We start from the raw sequence: 26,185 nt of genomic DNA, 5'->3' as shown, positions 1-26,185 counted from the left end.
TCATTAAGGAAAGAAAATGTCTCCTGAAGCAGCCACCCACCATGAATAATTAAGGAAGAACGTCCACCTACTCGATGTAATTCCAGGGAACGCAGGAAACCCTAAAAAGTTCCCTTAAAACTACTTTAGCTAAGTCCTTCCTGTGATCAACAGGTGAATGGTGGAAGTCAAATATTCCCATGGAGGCTAGGATTTTAAGATAAATGAGAGTTTCTAATTGCAGCAGTTGGTGGTGGCTATGACTCTCCCTGGGGCATGGGAAATGCTAGGCGTTGCTCCAGAAAGCGAGCTTTACCCTATGTTCCGAGGCTCTCCTGAATCAGTTACTGAGTGGGATAGAGAAATTCTGCCATCATTGGCCCTGGAAAGGCAATTCGTTGTTTAGCTTACGTGGGATTAGAAGCATAACCAACAGGCCAAACATCAGGACATATCTGTCAACAAGCACATAGATTTATTGTCTCCAGCTGGAAGCAATGTCCATGGGATGTAGGTAAACTTGATCTTGTACTTCTTCCCAAAATAACTGGTCAAGATTTCCAAAACTCCAGTCCTGATCCTCTCTATCACATGGAGCTCAAGGGATCCCACAGACGGGACATTTGAAAGCATATGGGTTACCTATAGTATAAAATCAAGTTCAAAAGCTTACACATCAAAGGGAAAAATAATACATGACCAAAAAAGATTGGTTTATTTATTTGCAATGCATAAGATACAAAAATGATGTGCTGGCTTTTGGGGGATACGTGAGGGAGAGCTGGTGGTGTTTGTTCAGAAGCTTTGCATTTGTTATTTGATTTGAGGGTATTTTCAGACAGTAGCAAGTGAAATATTGTAATAAATAAACAGAAGATGAGGTTTTGCCCTACTGTACTCGGATCTAATGCAAAGGCTGCACAAAATATAGTCTGAGACTCACCAGATGCCACCCAGACAGGAGGTCCAAGGAAATGAAACTCTTGCAGGACGGTTTTAGGAACTAGGAATTGGGAGCAAGAGGCTGCTACACGCACTGCATTTCCACATCCTGAGTGATGAGACCAGGGTGGCCTCCACCGCCACTAAAAACCGAGCAAGAGGGACTTCCCTGGTGGCGCAGTGGTTAAGACTCTGTGCTTCCAATGCAGGGGGCCCGGGTTCAATCTCCGGTCAGGGAACTAGATCCCACATGCATGCTGCAATATGCATGCTGCAAGAGTTCACGTGCCATAACTAAGGAGCCCACGTGCCGCAACTAAGGAACCCACCTCCCACAACTAAGGAGTCGGTGAGGCAGAACTAAGAAGCCTGCCTGTTGCAACTAAGACCCAGTGCAACCAAATAAATAAATAAATAAATATTAAAAAAAACAAAACAAAACAACACGCAGGAGAGAAGAGGCTCCGACCATGTCAGGAGCCCTTTCTGCTGCACGCAGGCACACCTGCCACAAGCTTGTGATGCAGGAGTCCTGGAACCTTCCTGTCCGAAGGCCCTCGATAAAAGGCTAAATCCTTCCCTGGCAGCCACAGTGAAATAGACATCAACACACCCATCGACACATCCTTTGTGTTTCCTCTTCAATCAGATTCACCCACGTCCATTGATTTTGGGATCATCCTCTTACCATGTCACTTGCTTTCCCATCTCCTAAGTGCATACAGAAGAACTTCATTAGAAACACGTTTAGAAGCTATCCCTAATCATTTTCCAAATACTGACAGAAAAGTAAGCAAATGTGATAGTAAGGAACTGATTAGGCTACTTTATGCATTTTTTCATTCTTCTGGGTGACCGAAGTAATAATCAAGACCTTGTATGTAGAATATAGGTTCCGTAGCATGTTCTTATTATATATCAGTGTCCTTCAAATTTTGACAAGCTTATTTGTCACTTTGGGAACCATGCTAAAATAAAGATTCTTTTTTTTTTTTAATGATTTGATCAACATTTGTTTAGTGCTTTATTTTTTTAAATTAAAGTCTACTTAATTTACAACATTGTGTTAGTTTCAAGTGTACAGCAAGTGACTGAGTTATATATATATATATTTTAAGATTATTTTCCATTCTAGGTTATTACAAGATATTGAGTAGAGTTCCCTTGTCTCTACAGTAGGTCCTTGTTTATCTATTTTATATATAGTAGTGTGTATATGTTAATCCCAAACTCCTAATTTATCTCCCCTGCCCCACCTAAAATGAAGATGCTGATTCAGTAAATTTGGGGTGAGGTCTGAGAACCTGAGTTTCTTAAAAGCTCCTAAATGATGCCTATCTGAGGAGCATACTTTTAGAAGAGAGTTTCCCTGTGACGACATGTTTAATACCTGCTGACATAAAATAAAAGGAGATGGTTGGCATTTTACAGATTTCAAGAATTACACCAGGAATGAGATTTGAGTTGCAGACCACTGAACACATAACTTTTATACATGGTAACTAAACACAATAATAGAGAATTAGGATTATTAGGATAACTAAGAAACAGGAAACTGCAAGACGGAAATGTTGCCTTTGTATGGATGACCCTTCCTTGACTTGGCTTCACTTCCTTCTTGGGTTAGTTCCTGTGTGAGTTCATACTGTTTCCAGGAAACGCATCCTTATTTGGTGCTGTACCTGGTTGTTGATAATGTTGTGATTTCCTGCATAAAGCCCACCTTTGACCTCATCGCATCACAGCTGTAATGTGTGATGGATTCCCCTGCTCTGGCATCTGCTCTCAACCATCTGGGATGCTTTCATGGCTCTGCTCAGCTATCTTCTCCAATTAACACTAAACTGTATGTGTTTTTTTTCCAGGGTGTTGCATTTGCTGGAGATAATTTGAATAACTCTGACTAGCCCTCATTCTCACCAAGCACACCAGTGCTTTCCTGCACATACACAAGTGTCACCATGTCCGTGCACTGGCATTGCACACATGCGTCTGGGGGAAAACCAAAGTCGGTGTGCCTGTGAGTCAGAGGAAGGCTCTGTGGTCAGTGTGTGTGGTCAGTGCTCCCCCAGGGTCATAAGCATCACAACGGGCTGGCTGACCTGAGCAGCGGATAATCAGACCAGCAGGAAATCGTTTGACAGGACAGTGCTAGGAGTGAACACAAGTCTCCCCACTCTTGATGCAGCTGTGCCACCCTATTTGCTGGACTTCACTGTCTTGCAGAAAAGAAAGCTTGCAGCTCGTTTGCTCTCTGGAATGACCACAGGTTGAACTTGCCGTGGGAGGTTATCTGGGCTTTGTGATGGAGAATGACGCTGCCTGCACGCCCATGGGGCCATTTCTGTGATCGAAGCCAGTGAAAAGTTCTAGAAAGAGATCGGCCAGAACTTCTCCAGCAATGAGAGGGATCACCTTACCCTTACCGCCTGAGCTGGGCTGTGAGCACAGAACGTCCAGAGACGACAGACGGTGAATGATTCAGGAAACCAAGCCCTTCAGAGCGCTCTTATTTTATGACGCTCTCCTACACCAGCCATACCCATTTTCAGTTTTAGGACTAGACTTTTTTTTTTTTTTTGCATTGGATTTGATCATCTATAAAGCTGAAGATACAAAATGGAAAACTATGCTTTCCTTTGCAGAAACCTTGTGCATTAATCCCAGATTCAAGGCCTCCTCGCCACTCAAATTCAAACCCAGACACACTGACTAACACCCTACCAAGCTCCTCTCTTATGTTTGGTTCCGAATCCAAGGGACCTCCAGTCCGCCAGCCTGCAGCTCCCCCGAAACGTCCGTCTAGCTCTGGGGTGATGCGTTGACTTTATGGGGAGAGCTCAAGCTCTTAGAAGCAGTTTAGGCCTGCCCGCAAGATCCTAAATACCAAAGCTACGGACAGAAGGGCTCTTTCAGAAGTGTGAAGTCCAAAGGGAACATTTCAAATAGAAGGTGAAATACTACTAATGATATAAAAACCCACAAGATGGTCCAAATAGATGTCTCCTTTTCCATCGTAGACTTTTTTCTCATCCATGATTTTTCTATTCAGTGTAATGGCCTCATATGCACATTTTAAGCAAAGATGCTTTAACCATCTGTGAAAGAGAGTAAGAGTAACAGTAACAGTAATAATAATAACAATAGCAGCTAGCATTTATTGAGTACTTCTTGCATGTCAGACACCATGCTGACTACTGTAAATACATGGCTTCATTTCATCTGATTGGTTAATTCAACTAATTCCAGCAGGTGCAATCCATCTATTCAGGGGGATTGTTGCATCTGACATTCTGATGAGCCCTCCCTGGGTCATGACTCAAAAGCAACAGGTATTCAAACTACTTCTGACCCCACATTTTGACCTCACCTTTCAAATATATATACTGGTCCTCAGTGGAATATTATTTGAACGTTGCTTTAACCCCACCTCCCAAATCCTAATTTACCTTTTCTCGCTCTGCCTAGAAATATTTAACTAGCAAATTAAATGTGCTAATTGGAAGAGGTTGAAGGTGGAGGAAGTAGTATCCAAAACACCCCTGTGATACCCACATCTACATCTTCCTGTTCCCTGCACCCGCTGTTTAATTTCAAAGGCAGACATGTCTAACGTGTACAAGGCAAACTCAAGAACACAGGAACGGAGGGTCTCCTAGGATACAGGAGCTGCATGAAAACCGTTGGAGGCCATTGGTCCAAACAGGCTTGTCTTCTTTTTCTTTTTCTAAAAAACATTATTATTTATTTACTTATTTATTTTGGGCTGCGTTGGGACTTTGTTGCTGCACGCGGGCCTTCTCTAGTTGCGGCAGGCGGGGGCTACTCTTCGTTGCGGTGCACAGGCTCTAGGCGCGCAGGCTTCAGTAGTTGTGGCTCGCGGGCTTCAGTAGTTGTGGCTCACGGGCTCTAGAGCACAGGCTCAGTAGTCGTGGCGCACGGGCTTAGTTGCTCCGCAGCATGTGGGATCTTCCCGGACCAGGGCTCGAACCCGTGTCCCCTGCATTGGCAGGCGGGTTCTTAACCACTGTGCCCCCAGGGAAGCCCCAAACAGGCTTGTCTTATAGACAACCTGCAGCTGGAGAAGAGACAAACCTACTGTCTCAATTAATCCAACAAACCAGAAATCCTTCCAGGCTCCTGAGAAGCAGTGTAGCCTAGTGGTGGCTGGGCAAATCTTACACAAGTCACTTACCTTTCTCAGACTTTACTTTCTCACCTGCAACAGTGACGAAAATCTCCCATAGCACAGCTGTGGGGAGTCAGCTAAACAACCCGTGGCAGATGTTAAATAAGTGGCTAGGATATACCAAAGGCTTTTAGAGTTTAGCTATTGTGAGTCAATAAATGTTTACTGTTGTTGTTGTTTTGTAACCAGAAATTTTATTAATCCTGTTTGAATTAATTGCGCAACTTCATTCCTCAATAATTTAGGGTACTATCTTCTTTAGGGAAATGATTTACGAAAGAGTGTTAAAAACTACTCGCTTTAATTTAAGAGGTAAATTCAAGGTAAAATAATATACATCCCAGGCCCGAGGACATGAAATTAAGCTTTGGGGTCTGCAAAAATGGTAACGTGGTTATAGAGTTTATGAAACCCAGAGGTTAATTATTTATAAGATAAATTAATTTAGAGAATGAAAATCAATATTCTACACAATGAATTTCCAACTAAATCTTACAGCCAAAAGTCTGGATCACCAGACCTGCATTGGTCCTGTTCCAGCGCCCTCTCCCCATCCTAACTGCCCTCCTCTTCATGCTTGCATCTCTAAGCTGAGGTTGCAAAAACTTCTTTCTGCAGAAAATTTACTATTTTGTCACAAATACAGATTTACTGGAAACTCACACAGGAAGGGAAGAGAACTTCCTTTATATAGAAACTTCCCTTTCTACATATAGAGAACATATATTATATACATTTCCTTTATTCTTGCTGCCCTATCATTGGATTTTCTGATACCCTGATTTACGTTAAGCTCTCCAGATGTGCGTACCTGATGCACACACATAAAATCAAGAATAGGTTAATGGAGAAAAAAATTGTACTTTGGAAGATAAAGATTCATCTGCAAGAGCAAAGCATTGAAAATTAACACAGTTGATACAGATGGCAAACAGGCAGATGAAAAGATGTTCAACATTGCTAATTATTAGAGAAATGCAAATCAAAACTACAATGAGGTATCACCTCACACTGGTCAGGATGGCCATCATTAAAAAGTCTACAAATAACAAATGCTGGAGAGGGTGCGGAGAGAAGGGAACCCTCTTGCACTGTTGGCGGGAATGTAAATTGATACAGCCACTATGGAGAACAGTATGGAGGTTCCTTAAAAACAGAGTTGCCATATGATCCTGAAATCCCACTCCTGGGCATATATCCAGACAAAACTATAATTCAAAAAGATACATGCACCCCAGTGTTCATTGCAGCACTATTTACAATAGCCAAGACATGGAAGCAACCTAAGTGTCCATTGACAGAGGAATGGATAAAGGAGATGTGGCACGTATATTCAACAGAATATTAGCCATAAAAAAGAATGAAATAATGCCATTCGTAGCAACGTGGATGGACCTAGAGATTGTCATACCAAGTGAAGTAAGTCAGAAAGAGAAAGACAAATGTATATCACTTATTTGTGGAATCTACAAAAATGACTCAAATGAACATATCCACGAAAACGGAAACAGACTCACATAGAGAACAGACTTGTGGTTGCCAAAGGGGAGGGTGGGTGGGGGAGTGATGGATTGGGAGTTTGGGGTTAGCAGATGCAAACTAGTATATATAGGATGGATAAACAACAAGGACCTACTGTAGAGCACAGGGAACTGTATTCAATATCCTGTGATAAACTATAATGGAAAAGAATACGAAAAAGAATATATATACATATGAATCACTTTGCAGTACAGCAGAAATTAACACAACATTGTAAATCAACTATACTTCAATAAAAAATAAATAAGTAAGTAAATACATAAAATGGATGCAGTTGAGAGCAGAGCCCAGGACTCACTACAGCAAGTGAGGGATGTGTCACCTTGGTGGACAATGGATGGGGCAGGGGTCATGGAGGAATAGAGCAGAAAAGAACTTCAACACCGCCACCTATACAAGCGCGGTGAAGGGGGACGATTAAATGGCTCTACTCTCTATGTCCCCTGTGGCCATAATGTGCCTTTGTCTTAACCACGCTTTCTTACATTGCCTCTAGGTTAGGATTCCATTTCTCTCCTCTTTATAAAGATCCATGTAAAGAAGCCCAATAAACATGTTGGAGGGGTTCATGGTCAGTGGGCATGGGGTTCAAGTATCAGACTTCAGGAGGCAGCCCAGGTGTGTAGACGTCTGATTCTGCAGTGTAGACAGCATCGGAGACTTAATGGGGTTTGCAGAGTTGATCTCCAGTGGTTAAGCAGCCGTCGACCTGGAGATCATTCTTCTCCCTCCTAAAACAAGGGCAAGCCCTCCAGCCTCTCCCTAGGCTGCTTTAAGAGAAGAATGAGAAACTGATGGCAAACAGCAGATGGGTGATCCTTTAGACAGCGTGCACGGGAAGATCAGACCCTGACCAGTGACCTCACCTCCAGCACCACCCAGACCTGCCAAGCAGCAAATGAAGAAGAGCCGTCCTTCGGATTAGGAAATGCTCCACATGGGACTCTAGGGAGATTCTGAGCAGAGGGTTTAAAACCTTTCTCCCGTGAGAATAAAGACCCTACCCCAGGCGATGGCCATTCTGAGGATGGGCATCCCGGCACGTGGCATGACATGCCAAACAAGGTCACGCACAACAGAGCGACGGATGACGGCAAGTGGAGGCCCCCTGCGTAGCCACAATGAGCTAAGGGACGTCCTGGCTTGTGCGGGGTGAGGGGAAGGACACGTGTAGCACATGATTTGTAGTTCCGTGCACCACGCTCACGCACACACACATGCAGGTGGGTGTATATTCTACCCTGGGTGCCGTCAGCACTCACAACACCTGAGCGTGTCCGAAGTCTATTTATACTGTCCTGGTCACAGGTTCCCTTTCTTTTTAAAACAATTTTTAAAATTTATTTAATTTTTAAGTGAACTTTTTCTTTTGAGATAATTATAAATTCACAGGCGATTGTAAGAAATGATACAAAGAGATCCACTGTAAGGTATTTAGTTTCCCCCAATGGTAACATCTTGCAAAACTCTAGCAGAATATCACAATTAGGATACTGACATTGATACAGTCAATGTCAATGGAAAAGGTTTCCATCAGCAAGGATCTATGGTTGCACTTTCATAGCTACATTCACTTCCCTCTGGCCCCTACCCTTTCCTTAATCTTTAGCATCCACTAATCTGTCGTCCATTTTTATAATTTTGTCATTTCAAGAATGTTACCTAAATGTAATCACGCAGTAGGTAAACGTTTTAGACTTTTTTTTTTTTTCATTCAGCATAATCCCTTTAAGATTCATCCAGGTTGTGGGTATCACAAGTTCATTCCTTTTTTCATGCTGGTATGGATGTACCATTGTTTGTTTATAGGTTGTTTCCAGTTCAGGGCTGTTATAGGCAAAAATGCTATAAGCATTTATGTAAAGATTTTTGTCTAAACATATATTTTCGTTTCTCTGGGATAATGGCTCAGGAGTGCAATTGCTGGGTTAATGGTTGATATATGTTTAGAATTTTTTTAAAAAGGTACCACACTGTTTTTCAGAGTGGACAGGTTCCCTTTCTTTCACCCCAATTGAACGGACTGCTTCCTCCTCAGCCAATGATGTCTGAGCCAGCCTCACTCCTGTGTAGAACAGCTGTTTTGTACAGAAGCATCCCCGAATGGGGATGAGGTGTCAAAGAATGGAAGCATCTACGCTACTAGCATCTATGGTCATTCCTTCTATTTCAAAATAAACAGCAATGCCCTTTCCTTTCTCTTCTTCCCCTTGGCTTAACTGCAAAGCAGCACCAAGCAAAACCCAAATGCCAAGTTGTAGAGACAAAGCAAAATGACTTTTCTCAAAGTCAGTGCTCAAAGCTTCCAAGATTGTCAAAAGATGCTTATTTCTTGTAGGTTTCCCTCTTCCTAATGCACGGCTTATTTACTTGCTAAAAATCAGATGCATAAATGCATTTATAAGATGGCTGTTACCGATGAAATCTGGCAGGCAGGCAACGGGGATGTCGACAGAGTTATCTGACGGGCAATTCTACCTTCAAATGATCAAAATTAAAAGGCTTAAAATGTTGTAATTTTGTCACTTTTGCTCTCTCCTGGTATTGTCTTACTTCAGAATGAAAAAATACTGTGACAACACTGCTCCTTCTCTAACAATTTTCTATGAACTGGGAATGAGAACGCGTTGCCGAAGTCACATTTTGCCAGCAGATCATGGAGCTGAATGTCACTGAGTGTTGGTTTTAAAAGTTAAGTAATTGATAAACATGCACATTTTTCTGTAAATTAGAGTCGATGGGTGCATCTGCTGTCAGTGACCTTAATAAATGAAATTTTCTGTTAAGTGCAGCAAGCACCCAGCAAACTCCAGAAACGATAGAGCTTTGTTCTGTTTTAGTTTTTTTGCATCAGTGGTATCTGGGGTACCCAATGAACAAGGATCCATTTTGGTTGGAGAAAGAGTTTGTTTAGGGATATATGCTACTTGATGACCTGGCTTCGCTTTTTCTCTACCGGTTGGGAGCAAATCAAATGACTTATAGAGTCCTCTGTAAAGAGACTTTCCGTCCCAAATGCTTCCATCCTAAGGTAACTGAAGAGCATAAAGTCATAACTGCCCCCAACCCAGGGCTACGGCCGCCATATTGAGATGCAGCCAAGTGGGTCAGCCCAGAAACCACCTGCAACCACACACAGTTATCTCCCCACAGACTCAGTCAGTGACCCTGTATTCCCGATCCACAGGGTTTCTTGGAGATGCAGCTCCTACAGCCTGTACGCAGAGAGTCATGTTCCAGTGATCTCAGATGGCAAAGACTATGGAAAGATGCTATTGATGTAATAGGGAAGAACCTCTCTATTCTATTACAAGTTCATCACTAAAGGGATGGTGCCTATATACCTAATGGCCCACCTCTGGGGACCCTGCCTTCCAGGTCATGAGCATGAAGCTAAAATACCTTTGCTTAGCTCACAGGAAACATCCTGACCAGGTCCCCCCTGTGAACGACTGCAAGAAGGAAGCAATGAACACATCCCCTCCAGAGGCTGACCAGCACCAGAAAATGTTTGACTTTACTCCCTCCTCTTTTGGTGTAAAAGAAGCCTGAACTCTAACTTGGGGAAGATGGGTCTTTGGGACACTAGCCCACCACCTTCTCGGTCTGCTGGCTTTCCGAATAAAGTCGCTACCCCTTGCCCCAATAACTCGTCTCTCTATTTATCGGCGCGCTGTGCGGGGAGCGGTACGAGCTTGAACTCGGTCACATTTACTCCATTTTCTCACGGCTACACATCAAACCAACAGGATGTCACAAGACTCTAACACATGAAACTGGCGCCCACGACAGCAGAGGCCATTTGCTCCCCTTTCCCACCAAAAAAGACTAAGAAAGTATAGTTCGAGGAGAGACGGTGAAGTGAACACACACAATGGAAGCTGTGTGTGTAGCTGTCATAATCCTGACGGACAGCTATAGAGGTCTTAACACATCCTGGACAGTTTCCAAGATGGCCCAGCAAGAGAGGCAGTGTTGTTGTTGTTTGTTTGTTTTTGCAAAGTTTTTCTCTTTTAATTTACTTTTTATTGAAGTATAGTTGAATTACAATGTTGTGTTGATTACTGGTGTACAGCAAAGTGACTCAGTTATACATATTCATGTTCTTTTCCATTACGGTTTATGCTAAGCTTTCCAGATGTACATATATATACCAGTTTGCAACTGGATAGGCAATGTTAGAATCCCATTTTACAGATGAGGAAATAGAGGTCCAACCAGAGAGGTAACCTGCCCCGGTTTACCCAGGTGTGGAGGAGGTGGGGTGGAACCTCGGGCCTCTGGTTCCAAAGTCTACGCCCTTCCCTGACAGCCCCACTGCCGTCAAGATGCAGAAGCCACGTCTCACGACAACATCTGTCACAAGTAACACTATGTGGGGTGTCACAGCATGAACCTGCATCAAAATTCTGCCTCTGTCACTTGCCAGCTGTGAGAGCTTGCTGAGACAAGCCGGTTCCACCTGTGTGCCTTGGTTTGCACATCTGTAAAATGGGGTAATGCAGCACCCACCCCACAGGACTACATGGGGTTTGCTACGGAGGCACGGCACCTGGAGAGAGTAAGTGGCAGGTGAGAGAAGATGCACACGCTTACTATCGGGAGCATCAGTATTGCTAGGGAGCCAGGTGGTGGCGGTGTGACAACAGGACAAAGTCTGAAGACGCAGTGAAAACCACAAGGGCCAGGACTAGAGGCAAGAACACAACACCAAACCTCTCACTGAACACAGCCAAGAGCAACTCCATCCCTAACAGCCTTTTTCAAAAAAATTTAACTTAATTTTTTTTTTATTGGGGTATAGTGGTTTTACAGCGTTGTGTTAGTTTTTACTGTACAGTGGAGTTCCCTGTGCTATACAGCAGGTTCTCATTAGTTATCTATTTTATACACAGTAGTGTATATATGTCAATCCCAATCTCCCAATTCATCCCACCCCCGCTTTCCCCCGCTTTGGTGTCTACATGTTTGTTCTCTACGTCTGTGTCTCTATTTCTGCCTTGCAAACCGGTTCATCTGTACCATTTTTCCAGATGCCACAAATATGCGTTAATGTACGATATTTGTTTTTCTCTTTCTGACTTACTTCACTCTGTAGGACAGTCTCTAGGTCCATCCACATCTCTACAAATGACCCAGTTTCGTTCCTTTTTATGGCTGAGTAATATTCCATTGTATATATGTGCCACATCTTCTTTATCCATTCATCTGTTGATGGACCTTTAGGTTGTTTCCATGTTCTGGCTATTGTAAATAGTGCTGTAATGAACATTGGGGTGCATGTGTCTTTTTGAATTATGGTTTTCTCTGGGTATATCCTAACAGCCTTTTGAGAACTGTCTTACCTGGAAGAAAGGGCTCAGCTCATGAATTGCCTGCCTTTGTTGAAACCACACACTCAGAAACATGGTTATAAATGTCTTCCAACAATCCCGTATTTTTTTCCATCTTCTAAAAGTAAAAATCGATATAGCTTTCACTCTGTTTTTTGAGGATTCTAGAAACAGGGTGAATGTGTGTCCTAACTCTCTTTGAAAAGGTGACTCATCTAGAAGGAACAAGACCAATTCCGGACCATCAGGGGAAGGCAGAGCAGGATCCCAGGCGTGCACCTTGAGCTTTGGATGCAGGTGGGATCCGCACAGGTGAGGGCAGGTGGGAACACGGCACCTGCCAAACTGCTCCCTCCTCACTGCCCACAAAGACATTTAGGAGCTGAGCAGGGACCTCCCTTTGGGGGTATTTGGGGATAGCCTCTCCCCTGCATGATCTGAAGGCTTTGTGTCCCCGGCCAGGTGGGACAGTAACACCAAAGAGAAACAGGTAGTGGAAGGGGTGTGGCTGCCATCCCTGTCTGCCCTAAGATGCTTGACACCAACCTCCGGGGGTGTCAGGACAGATGTGAGCCGATCCCCATGTCCACTCACAGGGTAGACCCTCCTTGTCAATCGTCCCGTGCTGGTCCCCATGGGAGGAGACCCCCGGACTACAGACACCTGATATACAGTGGCTGTAAGGACGCCACTGTTGTGAAATCCACAGAGACCTGAAGAAAGGGCCTGACCTGATGCCTGCTGCCCAGAGGCAAGGTACAGCATCGGGCCACAAACACCCATCTTACTCAAGTTCTGCGAGGTCCCACACCAGCCAGGTGGGCTACCCAACCAAGACCTATACCTATAATAATGGACAAATGACAATTCATGGGGACACACACACACACACACACACACACTCACACACACACATTCCTCTCCATAGATTAAACACCTAACTGTAATGCATGAGACCATAAACATAATGGGAGGAAATATAAGACAAATGATAGCCAGTTATCAATCCCCAAAGTCATGAAAGAAAGGCAGTCAAATCTGACCATGGGAATTCATCACAAAAGACTCTATAAATAAAATGAAACTGCAAACAAAAAAGCAGGAAAAATATTTGCAACATACAAGTAAACTATTCATGTCCTTAATATGTAAAAAGCCCATACAAATCAACAAGAAGAAGACCCACAATCCAATAGAATAGTGGCCAAAAAATATGAACAGGGGATTCTTAGGAGAAAAAAATACAACCCTGGACTAAAATGTAGTCTCAACTTCACATGCAGCAGAAAGAGAAATTTAAGTAATGAAAGAGTATTTTCCACCTGACAAATTTACAAGTAAAAATATTGGGTTGGCCAGAAAGTTCGTTCGGGCTTCCATAAGATGTTATGGAAAAACCTGAGCGAACTTTCTGGCCAACCCAATACTTTCACAGTCACGCTGTTACAATCATAATTCCAGAGTTGGTAAGATTATGAGGAAATTAGCATTCTCATAGATCCTCAGTGGGTGTCCCACTGTTGCGGGAAAAACAAGGGTAAGACATTTTACTCAGTCTCTACTAAAACTCAATTTTTAAAGATTCCTTGATCCAGCATTTTAATTTTGGGAATTTTTTCTTTAAAAAAATGCTCCAACAAGTTCATATAGACATACAGAGAAGAATACTCATGATAGCATTGCTTGAAATGGAAAAACAAAAAGTTGGTGGGAACTCAGATGTCCCTCCCAGGGGACTGATTAAGTAAACCATAGTCTAAGAGCAAGGACATGAAGATTGAAATGCTGATATTGAAAAATGCCTAAGTATATAGGTAAGTGGAAAATGAAAATTGCAAAACAGTGTATAGAGTTTGTATAAAACACTCTCAATAATAAGGATTGCATCTTAGTCTTCTTATATAGTATTGGCAACATATAAGACAGGAAAGCTATGGAGTGATCCATGAACGAGGTTATCTAATAAGGGTGGGGTCACATGGGGCTATCCCTTTCTCTTGCTTGTGTCTGCATTCCTTGGTTTTTCATAATATGGATGACTTTGGACATCAGAAAAAGAATTACACCTAGTGAGGAAAACATTCAACTTAAAATAAAAAATACAGATGACACTGACAACAATTTAAAAACTTTTTTTCTCTTACAAAAGGGTATACGAGATGCAGGTAGACAGGGCCCTCAGAACTCTGCTCTTGAATTCTGTGGAGCCCAGAACTCAAGGGTGACCTCGTCCTGATACACGACAGCCCCTGCAGGAATAGAAAACTGCCCCAAAGTAGCGGCACAGAAGAAAGCATGATTCCGGGCTGGCCAGTGATCTTTCACACCCCCTGTGTCCGCCAACCCATGCCTTGTCATTCACAAAGAACTCCTGAAACATACACTTCAGAAGTTGTCAATAATGGGAAATCTTGGCATAGGTGATTTGATTTTCATGTATCATAAATTCATTTCCTTCAAGGCCGCAAGGAGTATGAACCTCAATAAATATATTCCATATTACTCAGCCATCAAAAAGAATGAAATAATGCCATTTGCAGCAACATGGCTAGACCTAGAGATGATCATACTAAGTGAAATAAGTCAGACAGAGAAAGACAAATACCATATGGTATCACTTACATGTGGAACTAAAATGTGACACAAATGAACTTATCTACAAAACAGAAACAGACTCACAGACATACAGACTTGTGGTTGCCAAGGGGGAGTGGGGTGGGGGAGGGATGGATTGGGAGGTGGGGATTAGCAGGTGCAAACTATTATATATAGGATGGATAGACAACAAGGACCTACTATAGAGCACAGAATAGGGAACTATATTCAATATCCTATGATAAACCATCATGGAAAAGAATATGAAAAAGAATATATATATATATATATATATATATATATATATATATATGCATAACTGAGTCACTTTGCTGTACAGCAGAAATTAACACAGCATTGTAAATCAACTATACTTCAATAAAATTTAAAAAATAAACCTATATTCCAGTAACAATACCCCATATACTATTTGCAGAAGCCCTGCATTTTGAAAGTTCACAGTAAGCTCTCCCAAACAGCCTAACAGCACATTTTCTTAATTTTTTGGTACATGTCCTGAAACTTAGTGTCTATCTTTGTTAATTGAGAATAGTAGTATTTTTTTATCCTGTGTTTTTATTAAATAGATTTGACAATCGTGGAAAGAGAATGATATGTAGGTGGGTCTGTATTAGTCATTCCTTTACAACGTACAGGTTGTCATCATTTCCTGTTCAATGTTTTCTTTAAATTTCAAAACCTCATTATGTATCTTGCACTCAGGTAAACAGTGGTCTGTAATGGAAAGGATTTCATTTCTCTCCTGTCTAGATCTGCTTGAATGAAAAATCTATTCATTAGGCAGAGGTTTTTGTAATACCAGACCCTGTCAAAAGTCCCAGGGATGATGCCGTCTGCAGGCTCTGTTTCCTGATTATCTCGGTAACCAGGGATCATGGTGATAGCACTGGAGGTCATAGTTTATCTGATTCAGAGCTAAGCTGCCGTCCCAAGCATATAGCTAAGATTTGATTGTCCGGAATAAATTGGTGCATTTCCTTTTTAAAAAATTCAATTTCCACTTTGGGGAATTAGCATCCCACGGAAGTTATTGAATTAAGCAAATTTTACAAACTCATGCATTTTTTAAGGTGTGTTATTAAGGATGCAGCTGAAGAGAAAATGCAAAAGGACAAGTGTAAACACACACATACACACACACACTCGCTCTCTCTCCCAGATGACTTAAAATTTTTTCAAAATTCCCAAAGGGAATTTTCAATGAAGGAAAGCCCCAGTGAGAAAATAAGAGCCAATTTGTTGCTTGAGTTGAGTTTTAATAATTGTGCCATTGATGGCTTGGGATTCAGAAGAAGGGTTGGCTGAATATTTAAAATACACTTTGTAAGCTAAACTCAGAAGTATGGTTAGCAGAGGTGACCTCGTGAAAAATTCAGCTGCTGGAGCTCCTTACCATATCATCCTTGGAGGATGGGGCTTGTGAAAATGTACTGACCCCACTTGATAAAAGACAACAGTATTTTTGTTGTTTAATTAAAAAAAGGAAGAAAACTGACCTCTTTAGGAATCAATATGGTACGGCATATGTAACTTTCAAAAAAGTTGCCCTCTTTTGGTACAAACTATTAGGTATAAAATAAGCTACAAGAATGTACAACACAGGGAATATAGCCAATATTTTATAATAACTATAAGTGGATTATAACATTTAAAATGGTGAATCACTATACTGTACACCTGTGATATAATATTTTACTTCAACTGTACTTCAATAAAAAAATTTAAAAAATAAAAAATATCATAAGATGCCCTCTTTCACTCATTAACAAAGTTTTTTTTGGGGGGGGTGTTTTTTTTTTAGAAATCATAATGCTAGCAATTTGTGGTGAGCTGATACTACAAATGGGTACAACTCATTTTTTCTGATACTTATCTTTTTATCAATTTCTTTGTATGAGCTCTTTCTGTATCACATAGATTTTCTTTTCATTTTACATAGATGTCGCAAAAGCTTTTTAACTGATTTTGGTCTAGTTAGCTTCTTCTTTTGACATCAGGAAATAACAGATTTTGTCATTAAATCTAGCAATCTTTTCTTTTAAGTTTGTTCTAGTTTATCCTTCCCCCAACCCTTTCCCCTTGGATAACCATAGTTTGTCTTCTACGTCTGTGAGTCTGTTTCTCTTTTATCCATAGATTCATTTGTATTAGTTTTAGATTCCACATATAAGTGGTACCATATAATACTTGTCTTTCTCTGTATGACTTACTTCACTTAGTGTGGTAATCTCTAGGTCCATCCATGTTCCTGCAAATGGCATTACTTCATTCTTTTTTATGGCTGAGTAATATTCCATTGTATATATGTACCACATGTTCTTTATCCATTCATCTGTCGATGGACATTTAGGTTGTTTCCACATGCTGGCTATTGTAAATAGTGCTGCAATGAACACAGGGGTACATGTGTCTTTTCGAATTACAATTTTCTCTGGATATATAACCAGAAGTGGGATTGCTGGATCATATGGCAACTATTTTTAGTTTTTTAAGGAACCTCCATACTGTTCTCCACAGTGGCTGCACTCATTTACATTCCCACCAACAGTATAGGAGGGTCCCCTTTTCTGCATACCCTCTCCAGCATTTATAGACTTTTTGACGATGGCTAGATGGCCATTCTGATTCATTGTGGTTTTTATTTGAATTTCTCTAATAATTAGCTACGTTGAGCATCCCTTCATGCAGAGCATATTTTTAAACAAAAATGCAAACAATAATAAAAAAAACAAACACATTTAAGAATTCCCACCACCTCCAACCTCTGCTGCAGAAGACTGGGCAATACACGTGCTTTCCTTCAGAAGCTTAAGAGTTTTATGATGGAACTCTTCACGTTCTGGTTCCTATGACCTCAAAGTGCACCCCCAGCACTGCTCACGACCTCGGGCCCAATGGCTACAAAGTGACAACAATCCACATGTTACGAGCACCCAGCTCTTAATACCGCCTCTGCGTCCCTGAGTTGACAGGTGGGGCTTGGCTGCACAGGGCTGGGAGCTTTTAGGGCACATGGACCACCCCTGTTCCTCCCTGAAACCTCTGAAAAACTGGGACCTTCCACTGGTGACCCACCCCTGCAATAATTTCCAAGCCTCGATTGTGACTGTCCAACTGACGAAACTGGAAGTTCAGCTCCTGAGCACGTGGTCCCTAATGACTCTGCATTTCTCCCTGTAAAGTCCACCATTAGCCCTCCAGCCCCCCGCCCAGCCGTAAACCGCCACTCTGAAAGGGAATGAAGCTCCTCAGCCCTAACAATCACAGGACGGCCAAGGTCTCCATCTCTGGTGCAGCCCTGTCACCCCAAAGGTGCCCGCGGAACACCCTGGCTTCCCAGTTACTTCATCTCTTGACGTGAGAAGAGTGTATCCTAGTCTTTCACTCATCATCCTAAATACATGCCGCAGGGACCTCCTTGGTGGTCCAGTGGTCAAGACTCCGCATTTCCACTGCAGGGGGCACGGGTTCCATCCCTGGTCGGGGAACTAAGATCCCGAATGCCACGCTGCGCAGCCCAAAAAAAAAAAAAACAAACTAAATACATGCCATGGATCTGGGAACAGCTGGAATTGTTCTACTCCTGAAATGTAAACACTTTCACCTTGTCCTAGCCTGCCAACACCTTTCCTACCATCCGATTTGGACCTCCAACCTGTCACCTCCCAAGCCACCAGTCCCCTTCCTTCTTCCTTCCCCTCCCCTACTCTGCCAGCCCAGTCGCTCTCCTGATGACCACCCAACTCTCACGTCCAGTCGCGTTTTGTGGTATACCCCAGCAAAATCTCAATCGTCCGTCAACTCCATGATCCTTCTCTCTGCCCCTGCACTGGACTGAAAATCACTCAGTCCCCCCATATGGATGCCGACACTCAAATCACAGTCTCCAAACAGAGCTGAGCTCGACACAGTCTGATAAGTCATCCCTGTGTTCGAGTTCCTCTGTGCTTCTTAAAAAGGAATATCCATGAAACTAACACAACATTGTAAATCAACTATACTTCAATGATAAAAAAAAGGGACATCCAACCTCATTGACCGCCAGCTCCTCAAACATCCCTCGCTTTGCAATCTGATGCAATCCTAAAGTTCACGGTCGCTGAATGCGCTGTGCTCCCTTTTCACCTCTTCCTTACACGATGGCTCAGAAGTCCTGGTTGGTGCTAATCCTCCTTCCTTGAGATGCTCTTCACCCCTGAGGGCCATGACCCTACTTCCCCTAGTCTTTATTCTCATCCTCTGGCTGTTCTTTCATTTTTCTTTTGGGGATTCCTCCTGTTTTGCCCTTCCTTTGAATGCCTACCTGCCCTTCCATTTTCAGGATGCCTCAGAAGCAAGCATATGATTTTCACTTTTTTTTAAATTGGAGTATAGTTGTTTTACAATGTTGTGTTAGTTTCTACTGTACAGCAAAGTGAATCAGCTATACGTATACATATAATCCCCTCTGTTTTGGATTTCCTTCCCATTTAGGTCACCTCAGAGCACTGAGAAAGTTCCCTGAGCTATACAGTAGGTTCTCATTAGTTATCTATTTTATACACAGTAGTGTATATATGTCCATCCCAATCTCCCAAGTCATCCCACCCCACCCTTCCCCCCTTGGTGTCCATACATTTGTTCTCTATGTCTGCGTCTCTATTCTTGCCCTGCAAATAGGTTCATCTGTACCACTTTTCTAGATTCCACATATATGCATTAATATACGATATTTGTTTTTCTCTTTCTGACTTACTTCACTCTGTATGACCGTCTCTAGGTCCATCCACGTCTCTACAAATGACCCGATTCTGTTCCTTTTTACGGCTGAGTACAGATTTTCACGTTTTAAAGAAGGTCTCATTTATCAAGAATAAGAGCATTTTAAAAATTCAAGATGGAAAATTGATGTACCGAATCCCAAGCGAAACACACAACCTTACAGCTCAGATGACACTCTCCACGGAACAGAAGAAGGGCAAAGAATATCGACGTTGCAACGTTAGTTCTCGAGAACTAGAAACAGGGAGGTGGATTTCCAAACTTTTATCCTGGATTAAGATGGAGATAAATCTTCAGTCACAAGGTGCTCGACTGCTTTTAATATTCTTGCAAAGCCATCGAATCCACTCCCACATGTTTTGGACCAGTATCCACATGTGTAAGAAAAAGCCATGCTTTCCTAGCAATTCCAGCACCACAGTCAGGGCCTTACAACTAACAGGCACCTGCTCCCCATGACTTGACCTTGAAAAATTACTTACTGGGTACCTACTATGGGCCTGTCTATAGCATTCTAAAGAGGGTGTCTTCTACAGAAACTCAACCAGAGCACTTTTGCCTGAGTAAATGCACCTGTCGCTGAGGGGTTATTCACCATACGCTGCATTTCAGACTCCAACAACTATTTTAATCCAAGAGTTTTAGAAACAGTCCGTTTTTAAACGGATCATTCCTTAGACCTATGTCCAGTAAGCCAAACCCTGGTGAGAATTATGCTGTATGTTTGAGAGACTTGGACCAATCCCTAAGCCTTCTTATTTTCAGAGTTTCCTTGGGTTTCTTGGGACCATCCTGACCTCCTGCTAAATGAGGCTTTCCAATGCATTCTCCATTTGTCAAGACAGATTTGACGTGTGGCCAAAAGCTCTGTGGCACATGGCTGACTACACGGCAGGTACGGAAAAGGATTCATTCTGTACCATCCCCCCAGCTCGCCTTTCATGAATTCATCCATTATTTTTCCTTCCGCCGGGTTCGCTGTTCCATTCCTGTACCCACACATGGTGGCACTGCCCAGAGCCCCAACGGGAAAATCACTAGGAGAAGAAACTGAGGTTGCCTTATCAGACACGGCCCGTGGGGGTGCCAGATCTCAGACCCCAAGCAATTGACAACCAAACTCCTGAAGACTTCCGGGGTCCCACTAAGAAGGTCGGTGTTCCTTCCACGTAAGAAAAAGACTTAGTGTTTTTGTTTGAAAGAAAGAATCTCACGTAAGCCACTGGGTCCCAACCCTTAGAAGTGGCAGGGATTTTTTTTTTAATTGAAAGGTTTGATTTGAAGTCAGAGATTTATTTTAACGTTCACCTCATTGTTCTCGACTTGCATTCTCTCTGTAGGTTACAGAATTTGCTAGTCTCATCCTGAGCGAAACAAAAGCCCATTGCAGGCAAATTCCACCCGACCCCCTGCAGCTGTCAGCACTGAAACGGGGACACGTCACAGATAACAAACCACTGGCGGGAACCACTTCCATCCCTCCACCCACTCCCTCTGCCCCCCACTCATTCACAGGTCTCCGGTAGATGTCATTACAACAGCTAGAATGACACGCACGCCCCGCCCCCCCAAAGAAAAAATACTTGGAGTGCATTGGAAAACACTGTGATTTTACCCATTTGTTCCTCCCCCAAAGCTCTGCTGCTTGAGAAGCGGAAAATCAGACTCGGCAACAGAGCCACGACCGCCCAAAGGCTTCACCCGTTAAGTGTGCCCTGCTGAAATGGTGAGGCCGGCCACTGGTCACATACGGAGATCCTTCCCCTGCAAAACCACTCGAGCGTTATCTGCACCTCCCTCGGGACATTCATTCATTCCTTTCTGCTCTGGGTTATTACAAGATCACCTGGAAGAATCTTAAATCCCTTAGGAGCCCCTAAATTCTCTTAAGCCAAGGTCTCATCATCATTGCATTCTCCCTCAAAAAAAAAAAAAATGTTAGGCACACAAATGGCATCTACTAGAGGTGATGAATGAAGGAACCAGCTCTTTCCCTGTGACTTATTGTCGACTGTATACCACTCTGACGCAGCAGGAATGCTGCCCTGATTGTTGGCAGCACGAAGGGAGGGGACACCTGTGAAGCCCCGGACCGGGTGCAGGGCACGCACTTCGTAGGCGGTGGCTGTCCTAATTAGAACATTGCCCACCCCTCGAACTGCATGGCAGTATTCGAGTTTCAGGATTTCAGCTACCCCTGCCAGCTCTTACCGCGAGCTCCATGGCGTAGACCTTACACCACGTATGTGCGGTCAGTCCTTCCTGCGTCATGGTAACAATACAAGCTACAGCGATCATACAGGTAAAAATAAGACCATCCAGCACCATGACAGGGGGTGAGATTGGCCATGGCGGACAATTAAATAAGAAAGGTTCTTTTTATGAATTTGCTTTCACAGGTACAGAGAAACCCACAGTGGGGAAAGTTATGCGGCATATAACGATGTTGCCTCCAAACATTTAGAAAGAACATGCTCTAAAGGACAGAGACGTGCCCTCTCTGGGTAACATCTTGTAGCTCAGCTGCCCATGGTACTAGCAGCGTTTCTTTTTAAGCCAATACTCTCATGTTATTTTATTACAAAATTATCCAGAGTGCTACCGTCCCCTTCTGTGTGACAATAAAAGGCTCTTTTTGGAAAGAAGGAATATTCCTCCAAATGCTCAGAGGTATTTGTAAAACAACAGAAACATCCTGAGAAATGAATGTAATGGCTTAAGGGAAGGGTTTTTATTTTTTGGCAAAAAAAGAACACAATCATCTATTAATATGATATCAGGGTCTAACGCAGATCTCGAAGATTAAAAAACATTCTCTGTTTTATTCAAGAGGGACCAGTAGCAGGAACACATTGGAAGTTAGACTTTTTTAATGAGTCAGGGTAGGCATATGTACTGCTCTAATTAAATAAAAATTAATCAGTAAGTGTGATGACACCAGCATGAGTTTGCTCGCTAGCCAACAAACGTCAGAGAGCTGTACACGAAACCTGTTACACTAACATATAACGCTCATTAAAGAGATAAAATATTCTACTGACTCACACTACGAAGTACTCTACTGATTTACACTACTACGGTATGGAAAATGTAAACTAATTTACATGCAACGTTTTAAGAATGAAAAATGAAAGAAGGCAGGCTTGTATGGGTGTATGTCAAAGCCCTAAGTACAACGAATTCTTCTTATGAATCTTATTAGGCAGGTTGTTCTGGTTTTGTTTTTCCTAGTACGTATTCACCATCTGTACTCACTTCTGTTATCTGACAGCATCACAGAGAAGGTTAGAAAGGAAAGAAACTTGGAAGTTACCTTGTCTGAATTCATCAGGCCCACAGGTTTAAGACATCTCTCAAGTTCACGGAGATAGTAACAGAAAGAGCTAGAAGCTAGAATAAGGGTACAGTCATCTTGTCCAAAAGACGGTGCTCCTTAGAAGATTTAAACGAAACAAAACTTGTTCTTGTCATTCCCAACGTTGGTGACCAAATCACGCTCAGTTTGCTTTTAATACAAACCAACCAAGAAACTCTGCGGCCATGTTCAAACATCTCGATGAAAAAACTATCAATCCAGGGCATAAAAAGAAAAGGAAGGAAGAACGAGAGGAGTTGGGGGGGGGAGGAAAAGAAAGGAAATATGCAAAAATCTTAAGCAACCTGTTCACGGGTGCCATTTGCTCAATTTTGTCCAATTTTGTCCAGATGGAGCGAGCAACGTCACCGTAAGAGACATCTCTGGGATAGACAGGAAGTGAATGCGAAGTTCAGAACCCACTGATTTTCCATCCCTTTGCTTAACCCACATACCCTGGCTTCCCCTACACTCTGTGGAATAGACCTGAGACTGCTTAGCTGTGCAGAAGAAAGCACGGTCACCATGATCTCGCGTCAATATGCAAGACACCGTTTAAAAAGGAAACCTCAGAAGGAAGTCTTCCCAGTACCTCTGAAAAACATGCTACGTTTCTCAGAAATAGGGTAATCTGCTTAGGGAGAAGGGACACAGAGAGCAAGGCAATCCCTGCCATCCTCACAGACGCAGCAAGAAGAACACAAGCTGGAGAAGAAGGAAACACAGTGGGGCTCACAGCATCCAGGAAAGACCCCAGGGCTACTGCATCGAGACCCACCAAGGCCGTAGCCCATGGCAAGTCCTCTGTCTCCCGAATCTACCCTGTGCCTAACTTTGCTACAGACAAGGGGTTGTTCACATTGAATTGCTGAAAGAATGATAAGGATTAATGCTCTGACTCCTTTTCTTCGTTCATCTCTTTGATCACCAGCCCACAGACCCAGACTCCTCCTGGTGCTGTATCCATTGGTAACCACAAGCATGGACTCGGGGCTGAGATGCTTTTTATATTCTGCTTACCTTTCACACTTAGTGCTTGTTTGGCTTCCTTTTTTTTGAAACACAAAAACAAAAAGCACGTGCTGTCTCTAAAGGCATCGGGGACATAGGTGGAAACTCAGAGGAAATAAGATAGAAGCAGGAAAAGCCTCAGTCACATTTGAAGGACAGACTGAAGATAAAGGTACACATACCAACACTCCAATCCATTTCCTCGGCAGCATCTCCATAAGCGCCGTGTTTACTTTTGCCGGCAAAGTCCCTCGAAGAGAAGAGAGCCGTGTGCACGTGTAGGAAAGCCAGGACAAGCAAGAAAGGGGTCTTAGCATTCCTGAAAAAAAAACCAAAATCCAAGAGCAAAATAAGCATGTTGGCCACCATTGTTTTTTTTTTTTTTTTTTATTCTGAAAGTGAAAATGTTTATTCCCTTGGTAAAAAGAGATGGCATTTATAATTTTTCAGTCTCAAACGATAATATCAGATTCAGCATACTAACTAAGGAAAATTAAATCAGCTCCGACAATGGCAGTGAACTTTTAAAAAATTTTTATTTTGTATCGGAATATAGTTGATTAACAATGTTGTGTTAGTTTCGGGCATACAGCAAAGTGATTCAGCTATCCATATACCTGTATCTGTTGTTTTTCAAATTCTTTTCCCATTTAGGTTATTACAGGATACTAAGCAGAGTTCTCTGTGCTATACAGAAGGTCCTTGTTGGTTATCTATTTTAAATATGGCAGTGTGTACGTGTCAGTCCCAAAATCTGTCTCTCCCTGCTACCCTTCCCCACTGGTAACCATAAGTCTGTTGTCTAAGTCTGTGAGTCTGCTTCTGTTTTGTAAATAAGTTCATTTGTATCCGTTTTTTAAGATTTCATGTATAAGCAGTATCATATAATATTTGTCTTTTTCTGACTTACTTCACTTAGTATGATAATCTCCAGGTCCATCCATGTTGCTGCAAATGGCATTATTTCATTCTTTTTAGTGGCTGAGTAATATTCCACTGTATATATGTACCACACCTTCCTTATCCATTCCCTTATGTTCATAGCAGCACTATTCACAACAGCCAAGACATGGAAGCAACCTAAGTGTCCATCAATGAATGAATGGATATAGAAGATATGGCCACCATTTTGATTAGGATCAACCTATGATTACAGATGCAGTTTGAAAATTCAGAAAACACCACTGAATGATGCCGAATACTGAATCTCTTATTTGGGGGATGGCAAGTCTCTCTCCATAGGTAACTCATTGTACCCTCTACAGATCAGCAGACTGATGTGCTATGTCCTTGAGATATTCTCCGAAGCGACAACTCAGAAAAAAAAAAATGTATTGGAGAATGACCTACTTTCTTCTTGAATTCTATTCTTCCCTCTCTCTCTGAAATTTATATGAATTGAAGCACTTACCAAGCTGTATTCTTTCTGGAAAACACACACACACACACACACACACACACACACACATGCGTGCGCGCTCTTATCTAGTAAAGACAGTATCTTGAGTCGTCAACTACTTAGATCCACAGTTGAAAGCCAATTCAACTCTGTGTGCCGCCATGTTGCCCACCTTCTACTATAGAACAAGTCTCCTGGCAGGAACACTCCATTGTCAATACTGAATTTTGGAAGTTAAATGGAACATCCTCTGAATGGGCCTCAACCTGTACTTTAGTCGAGAGAGATGGATGGTACTGCAAGAGCTTTTCGTAGTTCAGAGTACACTAAACCCACTCTGGTGGAATTGTTGAGAAAGCACAGATGCTGGAGCGTTAAAAGTCCCTGTGCACATGTGGTCCTTGGGACACCTGCCAGGCAGCACGGTTACTGTGGGGAGGTCTGGGGGTTCACACCCGAGTCTGCTCAAAGGGATCAATAGGTCACATCGCTTCCTCTTGACATCTAGTGGACCTCTGAGAAATGCACTCAGTTGCTGTGTTTCAATTTCATGTAATAGCCTCCTCCTTTACCTTGCTCCAGGAGACCATCAGCAATTCCTTTCTGGCTAAAAGGGAATACTGAGTGAGTGCCCTTTTGAAGGCTATCAGGGCACAAATGAAAAAGAGAATGAATGCATTAATGGGTGAACGAATGTAATTTCTAATAAAGCATTTGCTGGTTTACCCAAGGATCATTTATATGCTCTCCTTCTCCCACTAGACCACAGGCTGGGGCATGTCATCTACATCTGTGGATTCCAGGCACCAGCACGATGACTGGCAGCTAGCATCGGTTCCGTAAACCTCTGTTATTCAATGAAATATTGCATTAGCTCTTTTCAGCTTCAAAAGTACCACCCAGGAGGGGCAAGATGGCGGAAGAGTAAGACGCGGAGATCACCTTCCTCCCCACAGATACATGAGAAATACATCTACACGTGGAACTGCTCCTACAGAACACCCACTAAACGCTGGCAGAAGACGTCAGACCTCCCAAAAGGCAAGAAAATCCCCACG

At 42.7% G+C, this 26,185-nt stretch overlaps 1 protein-coding gene across 1 annotated transcript in view; it reads right to left on the bottom strand.

Annotated features, from left to right (window-relative positions):
* Window positions 1-26,185, bottom strand: part of LOC133082016 (steryl-sulfatase-like) — a 131,054-nt gene that overhangs the window by 39,529 nt on the left and 65,340 nt on the right. The window contains exon 6 of the mRNA XM_061178386.1: window positions 23,911-24,047. Within this exon, the coding sequence (XP_061034369.1) occupies window positions 23,911-24,047 (137 nt within the window). The remainder of the gene's footprint in view (window positions 1-23,910; window positions 24,048-26,185) is intronic.

The sequence above is a fragment of the Eubalaena glacialis genome, chromosome X, assembly GCF_028564815.1.
Source record: "Eubalaena glacialis isolate mEubGla1 chromosome X, mEubGla1.1.hap2.+ XY, whole genome shotgun sequence".
Classification (NCBI taxonomy): domain Eukaryota; kingdom Metazoa; phylum Chordata; class Mammalia; order Artiodactyla; family Balaenidae; genus Eubalaena; species Eubalaena glacialis.
This window is presented reverse-complemented; position numbering and strand designations above follow the sequence as displayed.